General features: G+C 39.0%; 3 protein-coding genes across 9 annotated transcripts in view; 2 read left to right on the plus strand and 1 right to left on the minus strand.

The window, feature by feature from the left end:
- ADCY3 (adenylate cyclase 3) overlaps positions 1-5,195 on the plus strand; it is a 113,658-nt gene extending 108,463 nt beyond the window's left edge. For all 3 annotated transcript variants that reach the window (XM_051976371.1, XM_051976369.1, XM_051976370.1), the window contains 2 exons: positions 3,530-3,654; positions 4,244-5,195. In XM_051976371.1, coding sequence (XP_051832331.1) covers positions 3,530-3,654; positions 4,244-4,426 — 308 coding nt within the window. In that variant the 3' untranslated portion in view covers positions 4,427-5,195. The remainder of the gene's footprint in view (positions 1-3,529; positions 3,655-4,243) is intronic.
- On the minus strand, positions 4-18,591 carry CENPO (centromere protein O). 5 transcript variants are annotated; one of them, XM_051976373.1, is made up of 7 exons: positions 18,484-18,591; positions 17,724-17,822; positions 15,920-16,089; positions 13,379-13,493; positions 12,265-12,524; positions 8,150-8,321; positions 4-1,692 (listed from the first exon to the last, which is right to left on the minus strand). In XM_051976373.1, exons 1-7 carry the CDS (start codon positions 18,494-18,496, stop codon positions 1,523-1,525), a joined length of 999 nt encoding a protein of 332 aa, XP_051832333.1. In that variant the 5' UTR covers positions 18,497-18,591; the 3' UTR covers positions 4-1,522. The 5 variants fall into 5 exon arrangements, with proteins under 5 accessions (XP_051832333.1, XP_051832332.1, XP_051832336.1 ...); XM_051976372.1 differs by having other exon boundaries at positions 15,920-16,104; XM_051976376.1 differs by lacking the exon at positions 18,484-18,591 and adding an exon at positions 18,195-18,453 and having other exon boundaries at positions 15,920-16,104.
- On the plus strand, positions 18,504-26,339 carry PTRHD1 (peptidyl-tRNA hydrolase domain containing 1). The gene is made up of 2 exons (XM_051976377.1): positions 18,504-18,788; positions 22,695-26,339. Exons 1-2 carry the CDS (start codon positions 18,579-18,581, stop codon positions 22,863-22,865), a joined length of 381 nt encoding a protein of 126 aa, XP_051832337.1. The 5' UTR covers positions 18,504-18,578; the 3' UTR covers positions 22,866-26,339.
- The last annotated feature ends 267 nt before the right edge of the window (positions 26,340-26,606 follow it).

Below are 26,606 nucleotides of genomic sequence, written 5' to 3' on the forward strand. Positions count from 1 at the left end.
TTTTACAAAGCTTTTTATTTTCTTTTTTAAAATTTTATTTATTACAGCTTTTTATTTACAAAACGTATGCATGGGTAATTTTTCAACATTGACCATTGCAAGAGCTTCTGTTCCAACTTTTCCCCTCCTTCCCCTCACCCCCTCTCCTAGATAGCAGGTAGTCCCATACATGTTAAATATATTAAAGTATATGTTAAATATAATATATGTATGCATATTTATATAGTTCTCTTGTTACACAGGAAAGATCAGATTTAGAAAGAAGGTAAAAATAACCTGAGAAGAAAAACAAAAATGCAAGCAAACAATAATAGAAAGAGTGGAAATGTTATGTTGTGGTCCATACTCATTTCCCAGTGTTCTTTCTCTGGATGTAGCTGGTTCCCTTCATTACAGATCAATTGGAACTGATTTGGATCCTCTCATTGTTGAAGAGAGCCACGTCCATAAGCTTTTTATTTTCAAAACATATGCACAGATAATTTTTCAACATTGATCCTTGCATAGCCTTGTGTTCCAAATTTCCCTCCTTCCCTCACTCCCTCCCCTAGATGTCAAGCAATCCAACATGTTATAAATGTTAAAATATATGTTAAATCCAATGTGTAAACATATTTATATAATTCTCTTTGCATAGGTTAAGTAAAGGGGCTAAAATACTACAGGACAAAACTGTCTTAGTGGGGCCCTTTGTGGAGCTCTGAGTTACACACAGTGGGATTATCATATTGAAAGGAGAGAAAGAAAAGTGATGAAGCTGCCATTTTAAGATGAGTTAAAAGAGGGGAGCCAGTTGGAGAAGAGGAATCAAAATTAAAACAAGCCTTCTTTCCCACTGAACCCCATTGGAGAGCATATATTTCACTACTCTTGCCTTCAAGTCAGTTTTTTTCTTTTAAAATGTTTTATTGATGTAATCATTTTTTAAAAACATCACTGTCCCTTCCCAATGACTCCTCTTCCTTAATGCAATTTAACCCTCCCATGTAAGAAATAGCTACAATTAAAACAAATTCAATGCTTACACCTAACAATGGATCACTCATCTGCCATCTAGCATTGACGACCTTTCAGCTGAGAGCAGAGGGCAAGCTTTATCATCAGTCCTTGTGTCTCCGGTGGTCATTAGAGGCAGCTGGTAGCACAGCAGGTAGAGCACTGGGCCTGGTGTTGGGAAGCCCTGAATTCAGATCCTAGCTAAGTGACCCTGGGCAAATCTCTTAACCACCTCTTTGCCTGTTTCCTCCAAATCCATAACAACACCTACCTTGCACAGCTGTTGTGAGGATCAAATGAGGTATTTATAAGAGACCTTTAGCACTGCAGCTGGCACACGATAGGAGTTACAGAAATGTTTATTCCTTTTCCCTCCTCCCAATAGAACTCCCTGTTTGCCTTTAAGTTATTGTAGTCATTGAGTCAGTTCTCCTGGTTCTGCTTACTTCATTCTGCATCAGTTCATACAAGTCTTCCCAAGTTTCTCTGAATTCTAAGTCAACTTCCACAGCTGCTGGAGCACATTCTAGCTCAGTCCTTCCTGGCCGTCTGAGCAGCTTGTCAAAGAAAGTGTCAATTCTGGTTGCAAATAACAAGATCCGATTTTTTTACATGGGAAGGTGATGGCTTGAAGAGTAATCAGAATCATGTCTGCTGAGCACTGTGTTGGGAGGGAGATGAGTGGAGTGGAGAGCACTAGAAGTAGAGACACAAATACAAAAAAGAAGAGAATACAACATATAACAGCATGGACTTGCAGGTTGTCTTTTTAAAATGCAGCTTATGAGGGAGGATTCTGGGAAGGTGGTGGAGCAGGTTGGTAAATTTTTGTTTTCTTTTGTATTGCTTTTCTGTTTTTCTTTTTGCTCATTCTGTTTCTTCAAATAAAATAAATTTTGGGGGGAAATGCAGCCTAGGTTATAAAACCTAATTTGTTAGTTCATTACTCTATGCATTTTAGGCAGGTATTGTTGGATGGGCAGTGAATGAAATCTACAGTTGAGAACTATTTGGGAAACTAGTGCTTTCAAAGATTCTAGGATACTTAATGTTCAGAAATCTATCTATTCAACACCGATGTCCTTTCAGAGATGCGATACAACTGAGAATAATAAAAGCTCCACCAATTTTTGAAAGAATTTAAGTTAGGGGCAAGTAGGTGGCGCAGTGGAGAGAGCACCAGCCCCAAAGTCAGAAAGACCTGAGTTCGAATATGACCTCAGACACTTAACACTTTCTCACTGTGTGACCCTGGGCAAGTCACTTAACCCCAATTACCTCAGCAAAAACAAACAAACAAAAAAGAATTTAAGTTACAAATAACCAAAAAAAGTAATTGAGAAAGATGCATACAGTATAGAAGCAGGCTGCATGTTACCAGTGCTTAGCCATGTGAGGGAAGTATCATCTAAGGTTATACGGCGTCTTGGTGCCCAGAAGAAGCTGGTCAGGTAGCAAGAATGAGAGGAGAAACACTGGCATGCCTGATAACAGAACAAAAAGGCCTCTGGAACAATGGACAGATTCTCAGGGACAAAAATGAATTGTGATGAAATGACTTGTTTGAGATGAGGGGTGCAGAGTGAGGAAGGAAGTTGTTCAGTTGTAAAATTATGGACCTCCAAAAGGAAAAGGTTTTAAGACAAGATAGCATGAATCTATGTAACCATCTATTGTCATTTAGATTGTAAGCTCCGTGAGAGCAGGAAGTGCCTTTTTGTGTGTGTCCCCAGCCACATAGTAGGTACTTAATACTTTTTGGCTTAACTAGCTTCAAATATTTCTGAAGTTCCATATCCTTCTCTTCCTCCTTGGGAGCACAGATAAAGCAAACTGTATCAGAGAAGAAATCAGTATATATGAGATTTAAAATATCACAGCAGGGGGGAGTAAGAATGATCTCCCATCAGAGATCAGGGCATGGGTGAAAGGGTTGTTAGAAGAAACTTTTCCTCTGAAACAGTGAAGATGAGACCAGAGATCAAAATAGAAACCTTTGGGCAACAGTAAAAGTAGATGATACACGTTCACAAGAGATGGTTTCAATTTTTTTCAGGGCATTAACCATTGGGGTTAATTTAAAAAAGGAATAATACTTCTGAGGGAGACAAGTACAACATAGAGGCAAAATATAAACATAAAGTGATTTGGCAGGGAGGGAGGGCACTGGCAATTGGAGAAATCCTCAAAGGTCTTCATGCCAAATGTGGTGCTTAAATTTTCCTCTTATAGGAATAAAGGGACTTTGGGAGGCAGAAGGAAGGAAATAGTGCATTCCAGAAATGTGGACAGCATAGTGCAAAGACAAGAGATGAGGGTGCGGTGTCAGGAGAAGGGACCAGTTTGCCTCTGAGGGATGGCAGGTAATGTCCAGTGAGGTTGAAAGGGTAGGTTGGAGCCAGGTTGTGTAGGGATTTGGGAATTAGGCCCCTGAGTTATATAAGGAAGGCATTTTGTACACCTTAAATCACTATGTACATGTGAACAAGTTACAACAGTGATAGCAAATCTTATTTCTCCCACTTTTTTTCAGGTATGAACAAAGGAGGAGTACTGGCTGGAGTTATAGGGGCCCGAAAACCCCACTATGACATCTGGGGGAATACCGTCAATGTGGCCAGTAGGATGGAGTCAACAGGTGTCATGGGCAACATCCAGGTATGCATCCCAAGGGCTGAGGTATCAGAGCTAGAGAAATCCGTGGCCGGGGGGGGCCAGCTCCTTCATTCCGAACCAAGCCATCTGGCCAACCCGGCCTTTACTCCAGACCCGAGTGGCTATAGGGTGGCCATGGTCAGAGCCTTTCTTTCTAAATACCTAATCAGGAGAGAAGGCCAGAGACCGTGAGGGTCTTCTATGAGGAGGCCCTCCTTCCTTGCACATGCAGATCCAAGTGAGAGCAGCCCGGCCCAGTGCAGTGAGGCCTGAATTTGGAGCTAAGCAGGTGTAGGCTTGACTCTGGGCCCAGACATTCACAGCCTCTCTTTGGCTTTCAAGTTCTGCATCTGCAAAATTAGGGAGTGTGTTCCATCTCCTAATCAAGAGCAGCTTTGAAGGCGAGGTCACAAGTGGGAGGTGGTGCACAGATGGAGAATCTGAGGACCAGAGAAGCTGGCTGGCTTAAAATCTCACAAGTAGACTATTCTTCGTTCTTTTCTCATCACCTATTGCCGAGCCCAAATAATTTCAATCTAGGATCACCTTCCTACCCGACACCCTTTCCTATGTACCATTCCTCCTTTTCTAGGTGGTGGAGGAAACACAGACCATCCTACGGGAATACGGCTTCCGCTTTGTCAGACGTGGCCCCATCTTTGTCAAAGGAAAGGGGGAGCTGCTGACCTTCTTCCTTAAGGGACGGGATAAGCCGGCCCCATTTCCTAATGGCTCCTCCGTCACGCTGCCCCACCAGGTAGTGGACAACTCCTGAGTGGCTCTCACCCACCCAGAGATGGGAGGGGCAGTTCCAAAGCAGAACACTACTTTTGTGAAAGACAAATGACTTAAGTCTTGATATTCTGAAATTATCAAATGAATTCCCACATAGACTTTAGATACGGCCTCTCCCTGCTTCCCCTCCTTTGTTCTGGGAGTGTGAGCCCAGTGGGTACCTGCAATCACCCTTCAGTGTGCTGACAGCTTCTTCAGAGTAGGGAGAAATTGTGCTGGAATGATCATTCCAGGACCCTAGCACCTCCCCACCCCCCCAGCCAAGAGAGGCCAGAGCCACTGTGAGCAGAGCGTTTGTCCCTGAGCAAAGGTCTTTGCTACTGGGCTGGCCACCCAGATCCGTTGGGGGGTCTGCACAGACGAGAGGGATTGAGGCTTTTTCTGTTACGGAGCTCCAGAGAAGGTCCAGTTGATTTTCATGCAGTTGGAGAAATAAACAGACCAGTCCTGATTGGTTTGTTCGTTGTAATGGACATCCCTGCCACCTTAGTCTTGAGATCAGAAAGAGTGCAATATTTCCTTTTACTTGGGGGAGGGGGAAAATTTATTTCCAAAAGAAAGAACAGAGATTATATATAAACAGATTCTTCTACATTTATATTTTTAACTGTTTCTGTTAATTAACAGTTTCTTTCCAATACTGCCTTGCCTTTTGAGCTCTTGCTAGTCACCTTTGCTATAGCTTTAAAAGAGAATTTACAGGTGATAAAGAACAAGACTGTTTTAATAAAATGTTTATCCAACTCTAAGTGTGGTAAGGTTTCTAATTCCGCTTATGCTCTGAGTGGCAGTAAATAGGACTTCACCTACTCAGACAAAACTTTCCTGGAAGATGGGATCTGGTGTCATGGACTAAAGCCTAACCTTTAATTACTGATCATTCTTCTTCAGTGTTAGGATGAGAGCTGGAAAAGACCAAAGAATGGTTCCACATACTGCTTAATCGTTTTTCTTTCCTCTATAACCAATGATTAACACACAATCACATGTGACAACCTTCAGGGAAGGTACCTATCTTATGATTGATTTCTCTTTATTCCCACTGAACTGATTGCCTGTAACACTGATAATCTACAACTCTTAATCAGACTTTAAAATGTGCTTCTGTACCCAGAGATGTGTCTGACATTCCAGAATTCACATGCAGTAGAAAGAACTCAGAATGAGAAGACATGAGATCTGGACAAGGCAGATCAGAGCCAGAAACCAAAAGTGCTAAAACAAATACAAATCAGATACAGAAAGAGCTATATCAGGAGGGTGTTTTTTGTTTTGTTTTTTTAGGGCTTTGCTCATGAAATTTTAAACAAGGTTTATACCTAAGAAGCAATTCAACATAATGTTTTAAATAATTGCTAAGTTAAGGCTCTGAAGGAAGAAAAAGGGTCTGTAATTTGCTGATAATTTCAGTGGCTGATTCACTATTGATATAAATTGTAGAACTGGAGATCTTGAAGCCAGGCTAGAGAAATCTGGATTCAAGTCTTTAGGATCTAACATTGCCACTCATAAATGAGCTCATATGTGTAATTCATTATCTTTTATTAATAATAGCAGGAGCTACTCATGCCGGTGTTTGCTTATAGGGGAGATGAAACAGTGGAGTCCAGTCAGTGATCACAATAGAAATGCATATCTATTGGACATAGAGTATAAGGCTTTTTGAAAGGTAAGGAATGCCAGGTTTTCTTAGAGAAGGACTCAGACAAGGATTTAAGGTTCATAGAAAAAGGGATAAACAAAGATGAAGACCTGAGTAATATTTCTTGAGGAAAGGAAGGATTTGGGAATACAAATGGCTAAAGCATCAGAAGGGATATGATTAGGTTGGAGTATCTACTCCTAGTTTATTTTCTACCACTTGGGTTTCTCACAGATGGATTAAGAATGCTCTAGCTAGATAGTATTTATTTGATCTACTTATTCCAAATAATCTTTTCTAATTGAATACAACCAAAACAAGACATTAGCTTAGGCTACATTGGTTTATACCACCAACTAATATACACAACATACATATTTTTATCCTCTGATAATTTCATTTTCAAAGCCATTTTTGTTCATCTTCATAAGAAAATGAGAAAATAAAAATAATACAAAGTACATAATAAAAGTAAAGCTTCCATGAGTTACTGGCAGGAGTCTTTGCTTCAATGAATTTTTCCATCTCCTATCTCCACCAGAATATTCCTCAATGCCTTGTTTCATTTGCTGATATAAAGCAAGTTATTGGCCTCAAGAAGTATTCAGCAAACCATTCTGTCCTCTTCTTGTCCAAGCTATCCAAGCACTGGCTGGTCACAACAGCTTAACCTCGAAGGTTATTATCTACAGGCACACAGACTTGTCCCCTATAGGCCACATGAAAAGTTGGGTGTGGCCCTTTACATGCACAGGAAAATTTGTGTTGGGGAAAGCATGGAGTCAGAGCCAGAGTCCATCAAATAGTTGTTGGTTCCAAAAAGCATTGAGTAATACTGTGCTCCTGATCATTCTGCATTTGTTTTCCAAGGAACAGGTTCATCTGCTTCTGGGTATGCTGGATAAACAATCAAAGTTCTTTTTTACTCTCAAAAAAGACTCAAACACCTTATGAAGGGCATTTTTATAGAATAAAGTCTCATGGGCTGCTCGCTGGTCCTCCCACGAGGCAGGTGTTGCTCCTGTCCCTAAAGAAGAAATATTCCATCCATCAATCTGGTTTGGTACAAACAAGGGCTCTTTCAGGGAAGTCTTCCTCCTGGCCATGGTCAACAAGCTTAAGTGTTGAGAGCTCCAGGAGCTCTTCCAAGGGCATTCACTTAAGACAAAGTAATCACAGAGGGACTTGGTCCACTCAAATCTAAACTTCATAAAAGATTCAGAATTTCAGCATCAGGTTTTATCTTATTGTTCCTTGTTTCTAGGAGACGTGGTAGAATGGGTAGAGAACAAGCCTCGAAGGCATGAAGACCTGGGTTTCAGTCTCCCTCTGACCTATATGGACTGGGACCTTTGAGCCAAGGCACTACATCTCTCAGTGTCCTCTTGGCAACTGAGTTGTGAGGAAGGTGTCGAGTTGTACTCCTTCAGAGAGGTTAGCCAATGAAAGCCCAGGGATGCTGCCCTGCTCTTCTGATGATGGGCACTCCCACCCCATCGGCCAGCCATGGTATACAGGGCGCGGCAGGGCACAGCCCTTTCAGTGTCTGCTCTGTTTCATAATATGGAAGCAGTGTAGTGTAGTGAAAAAATAGATGCTGGAAGTCAGATGACCTGGATTCAAATCCCACCTGACGCTAGTTCCTGATATGTCTCTGCCTGGGTCTCAATGTTCTTATCTGTAAAATGTAAAGGTTGGACCACATAGCTCTGAGCCAAGGAAGCTCTCTTCCACAAAAGTGTCCATGTTTTAAATGACTGCACACTTTGTCACGATTGTCTTGTTGACCAGACATGGAAGGACAAGAGCTCAGACAAAATTCCATTAGTGATGAGAGGAAGAACAACATAATTATGTCTTTCCTTCAGGAAGGAGAGGGGGAAAATCAATTAAGCTGGTGAAAAATCTCAGTTTCTGCACTGCACAGAGCCATTTGTCCCCATTGGAAACTGGTTTCTAAAAGTCTGGCTGATACCTTCTTTTGTATCCAACTTGACCAGGTTATACTAAAAATTATTATAGTACAAGGAAACTTTCTCTATATAAATATTTGAGTCTTACCTTGATACGTAATTGTGACACTGGTGGGAAGAGTAATTGTGAGGTCATGGTACATAAGTCTGGCACAAAAAGGGAAGGACTCTCCATTGGGGTCCATGGTGTAGGTGAATGACAGCAAAGTGCACAGCGAATTTCTCTGCAAGGGCCTGGCCAGGAAAGCTGAAAAGCCATCCTAGAGGAGCAAAGTTGAAAACAAAAACACCAAAGAATAGCATGATTATTATAACTGTAATTCTTCATGATGCTTGAACACACAATACTAAAGATATCAGTGTCTTCATAAAGACACTTATACTGTCTGGATGGGGGGATGGCCAGAAACTGAATGGTGAATTTAAAAAGATGTAATCCAAAAACAGTTTGGGAAACATTTTATTAATGAAATTCACTTATTCTACATTATCAGCTCATTATTTGTCTGTCTTCTTATGTAACTCCAATTTTTCAGTCCTAGAAACACAGAACACAATGGAAGTCTAATCAATTTTTCAAATAAGTCAATTACAAAAGAAAATAAGGGTTATTATTTTCCTGCAGAGAAGTACAAAAATCTTGCTCTTTGTTTCTGTATATAAGCAAGGTGAAGAATGGGAAAGTTCAATGATAAAAGTTTAAGAATAGTTAGTCTACCCCTGAAAGAGGATCTCTATGCCAACATGAAATCTAGCTCTCTTCAATGGGAAAAAAATGATTCTCTGAAACAAGAAACAGGTAAAAAAAGGGTGAAAAACAATCACAATTTCATTGAAGCAGACAACACAATGGCATCCAAATTACTTGGAACTGGCTGTAATTTTAAGATGGCTACATTTTTTGACAAAAATTATGCATTTTTGCATAGTATGTTTCTAGTGGCACTAGTCTGACTCAGAACATTTGACCCTGACTGGTTTGAATTAGATTGGGCTGGTTTTCCTGTTAGCTGTATGATGGGTTATTACCTTGTGTCATCAATTCTCGAGTTTTTAAGAACAGACATTCCTCCAAGGAAATGTGCAAAAAACTGTAGCTCTTAAAGAGCATACTTCAGTTACTGTTAGAGATGTTGTTGTGATGTTAGAGATTGTTGGTGTGATGAAGTCATGTGGTTTAAGGATAGTTCAAGTCTTGATTAGTTGCAATGAAGAACCAAAAAAAATATATCAAAATTGAAAAAAAAGTCAAGAATTGAAAGTTTTGCTTCAAAACATTCAAATTAATTATCATAAAGCAAGTCCTTCAGAGCTGTAGTAATTGATAACTCTATTAGCTTTCTAACATTAGAAGAACATACCAATTTTATCAGTTTTAAAATATCTAGAATGCTTTTAAATGATTGCTAAGAAGATAAAACACTTGTTATGGGTAAGACAATATGAAGACTGGCATCTTAAAGATGGGAATAAGGTAATTTTTAATGATTCAACTCACTTTTTCACTTAAGGCTATATAAAAACCATTGTCAAAAATACAACTGAACCTATAGAATCTGGGCATCTTCATATTCTAAAATGTCTACCCAAAAAATGTCTTGGGGATTTTTATCTTCCAGAAGTCTTGGTTCCACTGAGGGAATGCTGAATTCCAATAAATACTTTGATATACCAGGTAGATTTGTTCCAGAATTACAGACATTAACAAATGAACTTGGAATATTGCATAATGAATTTACATCATGCCACACACTATGAAAGGTTAAAAATTTACTAAGTGATAATACATAAATATGCTTCAGTGGCCTGGGATCCCCCTTGATTTGAACCCCATTGAAAACTTGGAGGCTAGATCTAGAAAAATGGGTCAATAGCCAAAATTATATTTAGAAATAGATATTAAAGTCTTGTGAACCCAAAGTCAAATCATGTAAAACAACTAACTGAAGCCAAAGAAGGACATGTTGCAAATAAAATTTAAAGTAGTAAAAATTAATAAATGGAATTATTTTACTTTGTCTCATGTAATTCACTATAGAAGCAGTGAAAGTTGCAGAGAAGTACATTTAAGCCTTACATAAGGAAAATCTCCTGAACAATTAGTTATTCAAAAAGGCCACCTTGAGAGTGGTAAATTCTGCCTTACTGGAAATGTCCAGCAAATCCCTTTGAACTCTTAATATTTTGTAAAATCATATTTGAATGAGAATGTCTAAGTCAAGGTGACCCTGGGAGAGCAAAAAAGTTGAAGGGGCTTTAATAAAGTTAATGATTTTTGTTTTCTGTCTTGCACCTGTCACCCTACTAGCTAGGTTGCTCACAGCGTGAGGAATATTTTGGCTGTAGCACTCCCAAAGTCCCCCTACCGAATCAGAGAGGAGGCACAAGTCTGTATTTATGGAGCTCTAGTAGCTGTGCTGTCCCTGAGCAAGTCAGACCACCTCAGTGGGGCTCAGTTTCCTCATTCATAAAATAAAGGATTTGTACTTGATGATCTCTAAATATAGGTGATTGTACTTGATGACCTCTAAATATAAACTCCTCTATTTCCCTGACTTCTTTTCTCATGATTAAATATTCATTATTCCTTCAAACAATTCTCATGACCTAGATTCAAAGTCTTTCATCATTTTGGTTGCCTCTTATTGATATCCTTCTTAAACCATTATACACAAAATAGAAACCCACAAAAGGATGGTTTGATCAGGTCAGAGTACAATAGAGCTACTACTCATTTATTCTTGGAAGCCATCTCTCTCTTAAAATTATCCTATAGTGAACTAGCGGATTTGGTCCCTTCATTTCTGTTGACACATTTAGTCTGCAGTTATTAATCTCCCAGATCTTTTTCACAGAAACATAATTCCTCCATTTTTTATTTGTGAAGTCTCTTTGTTCAGCTCAAGTGCAATACTTTCCATTTATCCTTAATGACTTTCATATTGAGTCAGCCTAATATTCTAACCCATCATGATCTTTTTGGAAATGAATCCAAATATCTAACTCTCCCACCTTGTTTTGTGTCATCTGCAAATCTAATAAGTATTCCCTTTCCTCCCTAAAATTATTCTATCCAAGTCATTAATTCAAATGTTAAACAGCATACGATTATTTATAGCTCCTTCCCTAGAGCAAACTACTAATCTCATTCCAAGAAACAGAGAACCATCATTGACTAATCAGTGGTTCTAGTCATTCAACTAGTTCCAGATCTAAAGAAGTATACTATTGTTTGAGAAGAGGGAGGGAAGGAAAGGGAAGAGAATATGTATTTATTTATATAGTGCCAGACATTATGCTGAACCCTTTATACTTATCTCATTTGATTCTTACAATAAACCTGTGCAGTGTAGCTACTGTTCTTAGTCTCATTTTACAACAGAAGACAAACAGAAGTGAAGTGTTTTGGATCATAGAGCTAATAATTAGTGTCCATAGCTAGATTCTGAACTCAGATCTTCCTGCTTCCTAGTCCAGGTTTGGTCCATACTTCCTCTGCTCCTTTTCTTGAAACTCAGTAATCATTCCTTTCATAACATTTTACAGAGATTTGTCAACAAGTAAAGCCAAGTTGACTGGCTGATAGCTTACAGAGTCTATTCTCTTCCTTTTTTTGTCAAGAAATTCTAATACCTGCCCTTTCTCTTATTACCCATACTTTTTTTTTTTTCTTTTTTTTTTTTTAAGATCGCTGACAGCAATCACAATTACAAGTTCTTCTGATACCTTGGGGTAGAAGTCTGTCTGTATCTCTTGATCTGATTCTTCAAATCTCTTTTTATCTTTTAGTTATCAACTTTCCTCATAATGATTTTCCCCCTTCTCTTTTCTAGTCCAAAGAGTACATATTGTCCTTGGAAAAGAAAACAAAATGAAATGAATAGTTTTCCTTTCTTTTCCATTATCTGTCACTATTATTCTATCTACCTTAAAAGCTTGTATTCTTCTGGCTTTGAGGAATTCAAGGTCCCCTTCAAATAGAGTATGATTTCTGATAATTCAACTTCCCTAAAATGCCCCAAAGAAGAAATACGCAGAGAAATGCTTCCTTAACTACCCAAAATGCCTATTCAGAGGATTGGCCCACTTCTTCAAGTAAACTGAGACCTACTAATAATAGTAGGAAAAAATAGAGATCTCACTTTTGAATCCTGGGCTCACAAAACAGGTTATATACAACTCTTGACTATAGGACCCACACACCTGGACTTGATCTGCCTGGTATTTTCTTCCAGAATATGCATTTAGGTGTTCGCTGAGACTATATACGAAGTTTTGAAAATTGGTCTGTAAGTATTTTGCAGCTATCTGTTCCAAGGGGATGAAGACTGGAACTGAATGGCGTTGTATTACTAGTGGTTTCTTGATGATAACATCCACATAATAGGAATCCAAGATATTTCCCTCAAAAGCAGTGTTGAAGCACAGACAAACCCCTTTCGTGGTCAGTCTGCCATTGAGCCCTGAAACAAAGGATGAAATGAGATCTCTCAGTTGATGCTATAGTTTATCACTCCTCCTTTTGAGGAGTGCTTTCACTGTATCTAAATAAGGAGGCAAAACAAAGAGAAGACCAGCAGAGGCTAGTATATATGACAATTTCTAAAGAACAAGATCAATATGAAAAGTGAAATATTTATAATGTTCACCCCATGAGGAAAGTAAAATACTCCATACATGCATGCCACATGAATTTTTCTATATCCTCTTGTGACACAGAAAAGGGACAGAATGTCTATATTTTAGAGAAAACTGAGGCCTGGAGACTAAAACCTTATGCAATTTAATATACTAAGTCAAGAATAAAACAGAGTTGGGTATATGATAAATAAAATGAATGACAGAATGACTAAATATCCTAAGGGGCACGAAATTTACCAACCCTTTTTATTATGATTTAGTCAAACTTTCGTTTATAGCTCAATGTTAGTCCCCAGGGGTGTGGTTAAACTAGGTGTCATAGGCTACTTTGGAGAAGTGTGCCTGATACCTGCTCCTTTAGACTCTGATTTTGATGGGGAACCTAACATGAGGAATGACAGTTGCCCACAGATATACCTCTAACTGCAGGCACACAGCAGGCACTCAAATGCTTAAAAAATGCATTTAGAACTATAATAGCATGATCACAAAAATATTACAGCTAGGAAGGACTTTATAGGAAAACTCACTTAAATGCTGTTTTCCTCTGTCCCAAACATCTTCTGTATCCTGATTTTTAAAAAGAAGCCCACCCAGGTGAAATGTCTTATCCAAGGTCACTGATCATGATCAGGGAGGGTACGTGCCAGGATGGGGGAGAGGGGTCAATCAATACCTGTTAAATGGAATGCCTGAAAGAAAGCTTTAGCTTTTTCCAATTTCATCTCCAAATTTTCCTTACAGTTCTTCAATGGTTCATAGGGCTCTAGATTAGTGATGGGTATTCTGGCCTGCAAAACAGATTAATGTATTCAAGTACTTAGTATGTGCTGGACACAGTGGTGGAAATTAAAAGGAAGACAACAAACATACAGTCCTTGCCTTCCAGAAGTTTAGAATCTAAAAAAGCATTTGAATTGCTATTTAACATCTACTATACACAAACATGGAGATACAATAACAATAAAGCTGACCTGTGGCTTCAAGAAGTTTCCATTTTATGGGGATGGTGGAAGACAATGTGTAAAAATAGGGTAGCCTAAAACAAGGTGGTAATAATTCCTACAGTATTTTATTGTAGAGTACTTTATGGTTTGTAAAACACCTTGCATATTAATTCATCTGATCCTCAGGACACCCGTGAGTTAGGTAATACAGCAATTATCCCTCTTAAAGATGAGGGAAATGAGGCTTGTAAGTTAAATACCTAACGACTAAGTGTCAGAGGCAGGGCCCAAGTCCTCCAGATCATGCTTCTAGACGTACCCATCAGGGCTCCATCCTGGCCCTCCTCCCCCTCTACACTGCCTTGCTGTGTGTGACCCCAACAACTCCTGTGGATTTAAGCCCCACCTCCTGCTGATGACTCTCCCCCTTTTTTCCCCTGCTGACCCTCCCATGCTGCCTCCCGGACTCCTCTAATGGCATCTTGTCCAGGTCCTCAGGTTCACAACTAAGGAGCACCCAAGATCCTGGCTATCACTCACCACCTAATCCATCCCCATCCAAACTCTTACCACAGGTTATCAATTTCATGTTTGCAACTTCTCCAAAAGGCCCCTTCTCTCCTCTTTTGATATTGCCATCATTGTAGTACAGACCCTTATCATATCAGGCCTGGATTGTTGCCATAGCCTGGTGGTAGGTCTGCCTTCCTCAAGCCTTTCCTGTTCCAATCCATCTTCTATTTAGGCACTGAAATATTTTTCTATGTCATAAGTTGGATCACGTCGCCCTCCACTCGGCACAAACTCCACCGGCTCCCACAGGATCAAAGACAAAATGCCTTGATGAACATTTAACACCCATCATGACCTCACCCCATTCTACATTTCCAGGTTCCCAAGACCTAATTCCTCTGCCAGTACACTGGATTTCCTGCCACTGGCCTCTGGCTACTCCACAAACAAGATCCCCTCCTCTCAGCTCAGAGCACATTTTCTGGCTGCCCCGTGCCTGCCACATGCTCCCTCATCTGCTCCAACTACTGATCTGCTTATTGCCTTTAAAATTCCAACTAAAATCTCATTGTCTATAGCAAGTCTTTCTCAATTCCTCTTAATGCCAGAGTCCTCTTTCTTTTAATCATTTCCTATTTATTCTGTATATTATTTGTTTGTATATGTGTTTGCTTGTTGTCTTATCCTCCTTAAGGACCAGAACTGTCTTTTACTTCTTTTTGCATCCCCAGAGCTTAACACAGTGCCTGGACTATAATAGACACTTAATAGATAATTACTGACTAACTGGCTGGCTGCTAAGGCAGGAATTATGAAATAAAGGAAAGAACCAGGAAACCATTCCACAAAATCTGAGGATGCAAGAGAAAAAAGGGAACGAAGATGGGGAAAAATAAATTAAATCAGAGAAGGCTTCACAGAATAGCTGAACTTTGAAGAAAAAAAAAGGGATTTGGAAGCACAGAGATGAGGAATAGATATATTCCAAGCACAGGGATTGGCCTGGAAACCCCATTCACCTATAGAGTTTGGGTGCCTTTGATCATAAACTTGAAATAGTTTTTACGAAGAACTCACTGACTACATCATTAATGTTTAACAAATGTCAGGCATACATCAAAGCTGTATGGGTATGGTTTGGAATTATCAGGCACTCAGTTTTTGAGAAGATAAAAACAATTTCATAAACTTGCTTATATATATACATATATATATATATGAAAAAGGTATAATTTATAAAAAACAATTCCTTAGGTTGTGATTACAGTATAAAATATAAAAACTATTTTTTAAAACTCAAGATCGAGAGCTGTAAATGAGATTAAAGTTTTAATGCCACATCTGTACAATGAACTTTTGGGGAGGTTGGTGGGGCGGGGTATGGAGATAAGAGGGGAAAATCCACATCTGTGATTTCATTTTCCCCCGACTAATTTCATGATGGTTGACCAATTCTCTGCTACAGGTTTTGAGCACCTAGAGTTTTCCTGATTCCAAATCTGGCCCCATAACAACTAAGCCCAGCTTTCTTCACATTTTCTAATGTTCTTCTCCCAAGAGCTACTATTAAATACTTTTTTAGGGGTTTTCTTGTGTGAAGCAATTGAGGTTAAATGACTTGCCAAGAATCACACAGCTAGTTAGTGTCAAGTGTCTGAGAACAAACTTGAACCCAGGTCCTCTGGACTCCAGGGCTGATGCCCTATTCACTGCACCACCTACTGGCCACCAGTTATTAAGTATTAAACTCTACTCACACTGGCTTCCTGTAGCTTTACTTTAGTCTTCAGTTCATCCCGAAGTTTTCTCAGCTTAAGGATGTCCCCTTCCAAGTCAATTTCTGTATCCTGCAGTTCCCGGTGCTGCTCTTGTCTCCTGGCTGATCTCTGTTCAGAGGCCTCCAGTCTTTCCAGCTGATATAAAATACCTGTGAGTGAAAAGACTTTCAGAAGAAACAAAAACTAGTGGGAAAGTATGGGGAAAGTTTTTTATTGCCCAGTAGAATGCCAGGTTTCCCCAGCCCAATAACACCAGTGTTATCAAATAACAATACACTTAAAAGTTGAAAAGGTATCATGTCAAAAAAATTAAGCAATTATTGTAAAAAAATTTTTTTTCCTTTAAAAAAAAATGTGATCTTTATGTTTGTTGCATTCCTATTTGTGTAATCTAATATTTTCAGGTCTTAGTTTCCTCCTTTGGGAAATGAGAAAGGTGGCCTTATTGATCTCTAATGTCCCTTCCACCTCTAAATCCAGAATCTATGTTTAATGGAAATCTATGTTGGGCTATTTGGTTTATGAGCTTTTCTAGAACAATTATTTCATTAAAATGTGGATTATATATGTACCCTTTATCCTTGGAGAAATTTCTTGTCCATTATTAAAAAATTATCTTTCAGTCTCAAAGTGCCTAAGGAATGCCCACTTTCCATGGAAGATTTTATTATGTTCCTTCAATTTTGAAGATGTTGCTACTCCCTAGCCAAAAGAGCATGCACTGAGAATTATTTTTCCACAAATAGGGTACATGTGTATTCAATTCAAAAAGCATGTATTCAAGTGCTAATTATGTTGCATGATTCTATGCTAGGTACTTGTTCCACAGATGCAGAAAGCAGCTTACATTCTAGTGAAGGAAAACATTACCAGGTAAATAAATACAAGTATATAAAATCACTTTTTTCGCAAGGAGGAGCATTAATTGTGGGGAATTCAAAAGGAGGCATCCAGGAACAACAGAAGTGAGAAAGGTAAACATTTCAGGGATAGGGATGTGGTGTGGTGGTGGAACAGTCTGTGCAAAGATTCAAGCACAGAAGGAAGAAATGGAATGTCATTTATAGAGGACAGTTAAATAGGATACTTTGGATGGAACATGGAATACCTGAGAGTAATATTTAATCAGCCTGGAAAATGGACAGGAATGAAATTGTTAGAGGACTTTAGATGTCAAATTAATGAGTCTATAGTTTTATCTAGAGAAAAAATAAAGCTCTTAGCCACTGGAGCTACCTAGTCAGACTGCATTTTTCTTGCACAGCATAATTATGGAAATATGTATAGAAGAACTGCACATGTTTAACACATATAATGGATTACTTGCTGTCTAAAGGAGAGTGGAAGGAAGGAAGAAAAAAACTTGGAACACAAGGTTTTGCAGGGGTGAATGCTGAAAACTATCTTTGCATGTATTTTGAAAATAAAAAGCTATTATTTAAAAAAATAATAAAACTTTGAACACCAAGGGGATTGTATCACACACCAATAACACAATTTTGAAAACGTGTCGACTTTCACCTTGGATCTGCTCTTAATTGGGGGAATTCTTAAAAACAGTGGAATGTAATGGAAGGTGCATTTGACTTGATCTGGGTTTAGGATTCTAAATCTATCGCTCTACGATCTTGGGTAACCTAAATCCTTTGCTCTCTGCGGGTCTGTTTTCTCACTTTTCAAGGGAAAGGATTGCCCCAGATGCCCTTTAAGGTCCTTTCCGGCTTTCATAAACTATAATCAGACTGGGCCCAGACCAAGAGAGGATGTCCTCCTCTAGACTCACCATGTTTCGGGGAAGCTGCCATCGGCTCTCCAACTCCCAAAGGTTTTTGTTTTGTTTTGAAGACACCTAGATGACTGAGAACGTTCCCCGAATTCCAAGCTGAGAAAGAGGAAAATAAAACAACACCCTTTCTTTAGGTATGAACAGTTACCCCCGCTCAAATAAATTGTCATACTATTGGCTTTTAACGAGCACTTTATAAACACTGTCTGTCCATTTGATGCTCATCTCGCCTTGATGAGAGGCAGAAAGGTGACGGGGGATGGAGCACCGGATTCTGGGGCCCAAACTCCTGGCAGGCCGCAGGGTATGAGAGAGGGCTGAAGGATCTGGCATCAAAACCCCCAGCGGGGAATAGATGGGCTTCGTGACCCCGAGCAAATGACGTAAACTCTCTGAGCCTCGGTTTCCCCAGTGGTGAAATGGGGTAATAGGACTCTTAGGTTACTGTGAGGGAAAAAATCTGCAAACCTTCAAGTGGCGTAGGCGACAATTACAGGTATTGTTAATCTCGTTTTAAAAAAGAAGAAAAGCAGAAATTCGGAAAGGTATTCGTAAGGGTAAGAAGTAGCTTTTGAAGGCAGTTCTTTGTGACTTGCGACGTGCGGGTCTTTTCCTCTCTCCTACGTCGCTTCTCGGGCAGAGATAATAGGACTCACAACACTCAATTTCTGCGGCTTTCAGAATCGAGTGAATTGAGATTCCCGCCGACAACTCCTTTAAAACGGGCTCATCCTCCCGACATGCCTAGCGTACATACCGTACGACAACATGGCGGTATCCTAGACATAGGCTCCTCCCCGTTCCTCCCGACATGCCTTGGGAATTGACGACTCTTTTCCGCCGGCTGGGAAGATGGCAGCTCCCGTTGAGGCAGTTCAGCCACTGGTGCAGTATTTGGTTCTGAGAGGGGACTTGGCGCGGGCTCCATTTTCATGGCCGTTAGGCGCGCTGGTGGCGCAGGGGTGTCATGCGGCCGTCGCAGCCCTTCACGCCCACCGCGACCACCCAAAAACGGCTGCTTATCTCCAGGATCTGGGGAGCATGCGCAAAGTGGTGCTTGAGGTGCGGAAACCCTTGAATGGAGTGGGAGAAAAGGTTGCCTTATGGCCGGAAACGGAAAGGGACAGAACGCTGCAGTTTTCTTTTTGAGACTTGGCGTTCTTTAGAGAGGGCGGGGACTGGATCTACTGTTTTCTGAGCTATGCTGGGAAGGAAAAGCGGCCTGGGGCTGTGGTCTGTCACGCTTGGTGTTTGACAGAGATTACAGGGGCTGCCCGGCCTGCCTAATTTTTTGGTTGATCTTCGGGTGTGGGCTCGGACGGCGACCCGTGGTGTCTCTGCCCGGGAGCCGGAGCCTTTGCAGGGTGATGGGGGTGGTTTGTTTGACACGAGGCTCCTGGTGTGCTGAACGATCGCAGTTCAAGAATTGAGCACTTAGATATACTGTAACCTATTCAGCATGTAAAGGACTGCTTGCCATCTGGGGAAGGGGTGGAGGGGAAAAATCGGAACAGAAATGAATGCAAGGGATAATGCTGTAAAAAATCACCCTGGCATGCGTTCTATCAATAAAAAGATATTAAAAAAAAAAAAAAAAAAAAGAATTGAGCACTTAAATGCAGGATAGAAATACTTATGTGTCTGTTGAAAGGGGTAAAACATAGAAATACTTATGTGTCTGTTGAAAGGGGTAAAACACACCTGAAGGGGGTGTCCGGGACCAGGAGTTGCCAGAGAGTGAGTGGAGATAAAAGGAGGAACAGAAAGAGAGGGACAGAGATTCGGGGCGGCGAAAGTAAAGGTAATGCAGAAAGCAGGACAGCTCCCCTAAGTTTTTAATTGGGAAAAGGTTGAAGCCCCCTAATTTACGAGGAAGGATAGGTCTTAGGTTCAGAAGTAAATATAAATCCTCTTTCGGATCCTTGAATTTCTGCTTATAGAACATCTCAATATAGGCAGTACAGTAAGCAGCTAAATTACTCTAGGACTGGAGTTCTGGAGAGATGAGAGCTAGGTTTGTAAAACTGTTAATCCTCTGCATGAAAAATATAACTATTGGAAGTTGATAATATCAAAGAAAAAAGAGGACAGCCTCAGATCAGAGCCCAGGGAATCACATAAACATAGGAGGCTGGACATGGGTAGTGGTTTTATAAAACAGCTGCTTTAAACTCCTTCCAATTGGACCCCTTTTCGCTGAGAAATTTTTGCATGACCTCACTTATAAGGTATATAATAGGTATGCAAATCAAATATTGATAATTATAATTTCACTAACACTCAATTATAGGGTTCTCCTAGTTTAAGAAGCTATGTTGAGGGTTATCAGGCATGAAGAAAACAATATTATAATCAGAGTAAAGAGCACAAAAGACAAGTACAGTGAGAACTGAAAAAACAAGGTCATTGTATTTATAAAGATAGGAGGTAACCTTGGAGAAAGTAGCTTATGGAGTGGTCAAAACCATGAGGTCAGAGTAGAAGAAAATGAGATGGGAAGAAAAATGGTGGCAATGAGTTTTTACAGCTTTTTTCAATAAGTTTGATTGTGAAAGTAAGAGAGGTAGATTGATAGCTTGAAGGAGTGATAGGGTCAAGTTAAAATTTTTAAGGATTGGAGAGTACTGAGCATAGTTGTACTGTGAGCAGTAGGGACATCAGTAAATAAATGTTGAAAATTTGGCAGAGGAAAAGATCAAAGGGACAAGCTTCTCAAAGAGCTGGAGAGAATAAAATAAAGGATACACTTAGAAGGCTGTTGTTAGTAAGGAAACAACCCTCCAAAATTAGAGGAAATAGGAGATGATATTGATGTGATTTAAGTATAGGTAGCTCTCCATGGTGACCTCATTTCAGGGAGTGGAAGAAGAAAAAAAGGTTGTGCAGGTCATTTGAATAGAGAAAGATTAGAATAGTTACGGTACAATTAGTCAAAATAATTTTTGTGTACTGATGAAGGCCCTTGGGAAATTTATTTCATTCTGAATTTTGTAAGCAGGAATGAAGGCAAATGATGTCAATAATTCCTGATTGGGCATTTGAAAAAGTGTGAACAATGAGGGGACATGGGATCCAGGATTTAAATAAATACCTGTCCTTTAAGAGGCATTGAATGAAGTGATGAGGATACAGAAACAAAAGTACCTACCTTCATGGAGCTTGTATTCTTTTGAATAGTCACAAAATTTATATAGAAAAGCATATTTTGTAGTGTAATATGAAGAGAATATGGAATTACTAGGAATCAGTATCAGAATAGTATCAGAAAAGATTTCTCATAGAAGGTGATGCCAGATATGAGCTTTGAAGGAAGCAAAAGGTTCTCAGAGGTAGATGAGTTTAATACAGGCATTCAAGACAGCCTGTGGAGAAGAATGGAGGAGCAAAATTATATACCGAGTTTAAGAAATAGCCAAGTTTGACTGGGTTGTTTAACCTAAATCTAGAAAGATATTTTGGTAGCATACTCTTAGTTTTAAATGCTAAGAATTTTATCCTAGAGATAAAATCCACTGCAGAGATCCACTGATGCATCATGAATGGGATATAAATATGGGGTAGATCTGTGCTTTAGATTGAGAACAAATATCCAAGAAAAAAAAAGATACTTAACAATTATCAATGCTACCGCCATATTTTTCACACTAATTCTCTTCATTTACATAATCATCACCCTCATTTAGAAATTCATCAGTTCTCATCTTAACTATTATAATGCACCCTACCTCCTCATCATTTCACCAAACCATCTCCCACAGAGCTGCCTAAATATCTAAATTTTCTAAAATTCAATTCAGATCCTTGACTTTGGTTAGTTTTAGCTAAGTTTGACATAGGTACATTGAGATCTTTATTTAATTTTTTATTTAATTATTTAAATTGATTAGCTTTTCCTTTTAAATATTGTGATATATACCATTTGGTGCATATTTATTATACGTCTATAATGCCTCTAAGATCATCTGCTTTTATTTTTTGCTTTTTTAAAGTTCAGTTGAAGCTTAATAGATTTTGCCCTAGCTCTCTTGTATAATCTTTGTTTGAAAGTCTCTACCTAAAGTTTGTTTTCTTATTCAAAAAACATGTTTTTGGATTCTGCTTTCCAATCTACTTTGCTATTCTCTATTTTATAGGTGTTTATCCCATTCAGATTCAGTTATGATTGCTAATTGTCTAGTTCTCCCTAATCTATTCTTTTATGCTTTTTTCTCTATGTATCCCTTTCCTGGTCTTTATTCCCTCCCATCATACTCCAACCTCTGAAGAAAGTTTATTATGTTTATAACTAATCTTTCCTTAAATTTCTATTCCCTTAAATTCCTCTGTTTATTCTTCTCATCACTGTCTTCCCTTATGCCCCAATATGGAAAAAATCCTGGGGGAGTGATTCTCTAAGTTTTGGGAAGAGACCCCAGTTAAATTTTTCTTTGTTAAGAGCTGTAAATTAAGGGGAGAAAATATATTTCTTTAAATGTCCTTCTAAACAGGTGGATTTGGGGTTTGGGATTGTGGATGATATGGAATTTGTGTAACAGTAATTTTAGCAACTGTAGATACCCTTCTGGGAAGAAGTAAACTCATTTTTCTTGTGTCCTTCCCCCCCACCCCAGGCAATTGGGGTTAAGTGACTTGTCAACTGCTAGGAGGTATTAAGTGTCTGAGGTCAGATTTGAACTGAGGTTTTCCTGACTTCAGGACTGGTGCTCTTTCCACTGCACCACCTAGCTGCTCCTTGTTGTGGCTTTCTTATAGAAAAGGAAATAAAACCTCAGATAGGAACAGTTTGCACATCAGTAGCAAACTGGAATTAGAATCTAGGGTCTTCCCAGGCCTTCTTCTTTAGTATAACTTGGTTCTTTGATTTTAGAAAGTAGGGACAATCTTTTATAGCTCTTTAGGTCTCCCTGGATGAACCTTTTGACTCGGGTTCATATTCTTCTGTTTCTTCTTTTTTTTCCTCTACTACAGGCTCCAGATGAGGTTGCTTTGATGACACTGGCTGAAACCCTAAAACAGAACAACGTTGACTATATATTGTGGCTGGAGCAGCCAGAGAACATTGCTACCTGTATAGCTCTTCGGCCTTACTTCAAAGGAGAAGTTAACACATATTTAAGGAAATTCAAGCTATTGAAATAATCCTGTGTCAGAACTGTTTTGGACAAATGGGACCTAGAAAGTGCGTGATATCCATCTCTTGGCATCTCTGCAAAAACTGCATCAGTAACTCAATGATAGATTCCCACATTTGCCCTTAGTACTGGCAGTTTCTTTAGGGGGTACTTGCAAGCAAATTGATTTTCTAGTAAATTTCAACTAATAAACAATTCCTCTTTCTTTGAAGGTAGGAAAGATGAATAACACCGGGCTTCTGCTAGTCACTTTGTGACTTGATCAGGTGCTTATTAACTCAGGACTCTCTGGCTGGGTGGCCTTTCAACACATTTTTAGAGTTTGATATGAGTAACTGTTATTCTAGGAAAAGAAAGGATTGTCTCTAGTCTTATTTTTCAAATTATAGCTGATTGTGATATGATATTATAATATGAGGATAACTGATTCATGTAGTACTTTTAATATTTCAAGTCAGATCACAGGATTTAGAGTTAAAAGTTAACTTAGAACTCAACTAGTTCAAGAGATCTTACTCCCTTTTCCCCCACTATGGAAAAGTCTGAAGCTTGCAGACCCTTCCTCAGATTGTTTTTAAATGCATAAAAATATACAAGATTACAAATGAAACCAAGTATATTCAAATATAATTAATCACTTGTTTAAAAGTCCATGAATTCAACTGATCTGATCCAACTCTGACATTTTATATACGAGTTTATACTAGTAATTTTATATACTAGTCAGACTACTAGTCTGAGAATTTAGGTAACTTTACAAAGTTACATAGTAATATCCCAAATTCAAACTGAGGTCCTCTGAAGGCAGATATGTTTTTCCGCACTCTCCTACGTGCTTTCATTTGCATTTTCATTGATTTGGCTCTTTGTTGACAGAAATTGCATGTACTTACCCTCTCAATAGAGGACTCCCAAATATAATTTAACAGTTATGTTCTTGAGTTGTTTATTTTCAGCTGCCACTGTGTATATTGTAGATAAATATTTTATTGATGCTTTCTAAAAACACCCTCTCATCCCCAGCTCTCGGAGCACCTTCTTTTGTAAAATGATCACATTGTCCATTTCTGACAAACTGTTCTTTCTGCACGAAAGGTGGAAGCAGGATAAAATTGAACTTGTAACAGGATCAGGATAACTAGAGAGGAAAGGGGGCCAGAGCAAGGATGGAAAAGCAGAATAGAGTGACTGGAAGTTAGTAAGTGGGAAAAGACTTAAGTTGTGGTCAATGGAATTTCTGCATTGGGAAGATCTAGGGTAAGCCTATTTCTGTCACTCTATTGACAAGCACTTACTGCTTATTCATTCCTTTGCTGCATGTCAAGTGCTATTCTAAGCAATGAGGGAATTAAGTCATAGTCAAGGAGTTCTCCTAATTAGAGGAGATAATATGTAAAACATTAAGTTGACACACAAGGTACAGTACAAATGTATAGTATAGATCATATAAACATTGTTGACACAAGGTATTTTCAGAGGGAGAGCACTAATGAAGGGGTGGTGGAGATTACCACTAGGAGGGAGGGGTTGGGAGATAACTAGGAAAGGATACACAAGGTGAAATTTGAGCTGAATCTTGAAGGAACTTGAAGGAGAGCTCAGAGACAGAAGGAAAGACAATGAAACAGCAAGACTAATACTGCTAGTTTTTAGACTACTTGGATGGAAAGAAAATGTAAAGACTAGAAAGTTAGGAAGGGACCAGGTTGTAATGAAAAACTTTAAAAGTTAAGCAAAATTTTATTGACTGGAGTTTATTGAATAGGGAAGAATAATATTGTCAAACTTAAGCTTTTAAAAGTAAAATAATTTTGGCAGCCTAGTTGAGGTTGCTGTAGGATGGGGAGAGACTTAAAAGCCAAGAGACTAACCAGCAAATTGTTTTAATAGTTTAGGCATGAGATGATGAGAGCATTCACCAAAATGGTGGCTGTATGAGTGGAAAGGAGATGGATGGACCTTTGAAATGTTGCAAAGGTAGAAACAAGACTTAGCAACAGATTGGAGAAAGATTGGGTGAGTGAGAGATGTTGAGGATACACTGATGTGAATCTGCTTGACATGGATATGGTGCTGCTCTCAATAGGAAAGTTTAGGAAAGGGGATATGTTAAGTTTGAGATGCCCATGAGTATGGCTAAGGTTGAAGATACAGGTCATGGTAGATGACGAACTAGTATGTCAGGATGTTTGAGGGAACATCAATATATATTGAAGATCCTGAATGTAAGGGAAGGGTTTAGGGTGGAGAAGATAGGGAGAGTTCTTCAAAGGAAAGAGTTCTTTTAAAATGGCATATACTGTCAATGAGGTCTTAATATACCTGGATGGAGTCAGTCTGCAGAGAGGGAAAATTGCCAAATGATAATGCTAGAGGAAGGGTCTAAAGTGCAGTGAGGAAGAAAGAGTAAGTTTACTTGTTTGGTCAGTTGGTGTCAGGACAGGAGGAAAAAGTGCATATAATACTGGAGAAGGTATCTGAAGCTGGGATTGGAACTTAGGAAGATAAATCTTCCTGACCCCTGGCTCAGCACTCTTATCTACAGGATCACATAGCTGCACCCAAAAGATGTCATTTATTCATTTGGTTAGTCCCTGCATCTTATCACTCAGAACTTGTTACTCTGTTGGCAGTGTCCCTCCTGGTACTCTCGATTGATTATAAGAGACATTTTGGCTTGCTGATCTTTGACTAGAAATAAGGTGGGAATAATGCTCTCTTTATAATATCAAAAAGTAAGGAATTTCTCCAGTGATGAATTTACAGGAGAAAATGGATAGGAACTGTACAGAATGGTTAGGCTTACATTGTGTTATATAGTTTGCTGCACTGGAAAGGTAGGATAATAGATCTGAGTGTCTGAAAACAAGGGGACATTGTTTCCTATTAATTTGGCCCACTTAAAAAAGTTCTTCAGCACCCCTGGGGGTATCATCAGTAGGAGGACAGCATTCTTTGTGTATTGTCTGAAGAAATTATTAGTAATGCACATGAAACATATATTTAAGTTCCTATGTCCTAGGAAAAGCGATTTCAGACTCATGAAATGACCCTAAATGAAGTTAGTTTCTTAGTTATTTTCTCTGAATAAAAAATAGGGGTGGAAGTTATACCAAATGTACTTTATTGTGATAGAGCTGATCTCTTCAATAGAGATGTCACTTAGAATATAATATAAGATCACTAATTTAGGTGTCTTTTTTTTGCAGCAGTCTTTTTCTCTTTGTTGCATTAGAGAGTGCATTATTAAACAGTTGCCTTGGAGCAGGTCTAGGGACACAGTCCTCAAAGATTCAGACCGAGTTGTAGGACATCATCTCTTTAAAGCAAAAGATTACTCCCCTCAACCTTTTCCCATCTCTGCCCTCCATCTCTCAAACGTAGACCCTGCTAATCACATGGATACTTAGCTTCTTGAAACCATAAAGTCTTCCTTTGGTTCCTACAAATGCTTGTCTTTATTAAATGTTATTTTCTGTAAGGTTGAGACTGACCATACTTCTCTTTTGTTTAAAGTATTAGTATAGTGGGTAAATTTCTAATTCAACAATTTCCTCAAAATTTAGAAAGCAACACCTACATTGATTAAATAGGATGCAAATAAAATCAGTCATCTGTGTCTAAAAACATCCAAGGTACCAAACAACCTCATGCTGATACCTCAATGAATCCAGGAAGTCAAAATCAAAGAATGAGCTCCCATTTTAAAGATGAAAGTAATCTGGCTCTGTTGACAAGGAAATGATGA

This window comes from Antechinus flavipes, chromosome 2 (assembly GCF_016432865.1).
Source record: "Antechinus flavipes isolate AdamAnt ecotype Samford, QLD, Australia chromosome 2, AdamAnt_v2, whole genome shotgun sequence".
Lineage (NCBI taxonomy): Eukaryota > Metazoa > Chordata > Mammalia > Dasyuromorphia > Dasyuridae > Antechinus > Antechinus flavipes.

Bases quoted from the DNA above. Each gene is read 5' to 3' on its own strand.
- CENPO (XM_051976372.1), bottom strand. The intron at 13,494-15,919 runs GTGAGTAGAGTT...TCTGTTTTGCAG, and splicing joins TAAAGCTACAGGAAGCCAGT to GCCAGAATACCCATCACTAA. The intron at 1,693-8,149 runs GTAAGACTCAAA...CTCTACTTCTAG, and splicing joins TGTCACAATTACGTATCAAG to TGCTCTCCACTCCACTCATC.
- PTRHD1 (XM_051976377.1), top strand. From the start codon at position 18,579: ATGGCAGCTCCCGTTGAGGCAGTTCAGCCACTGGTGCAGTATTTGGTT. The intron at 18,789-22,694 runs GTGCGGAAACCC...CCTCTACTACAG, and splicing joins TGCGCAAAGTGGTGCTTGAG to GCTCCAGATGAGGTTGCTTT.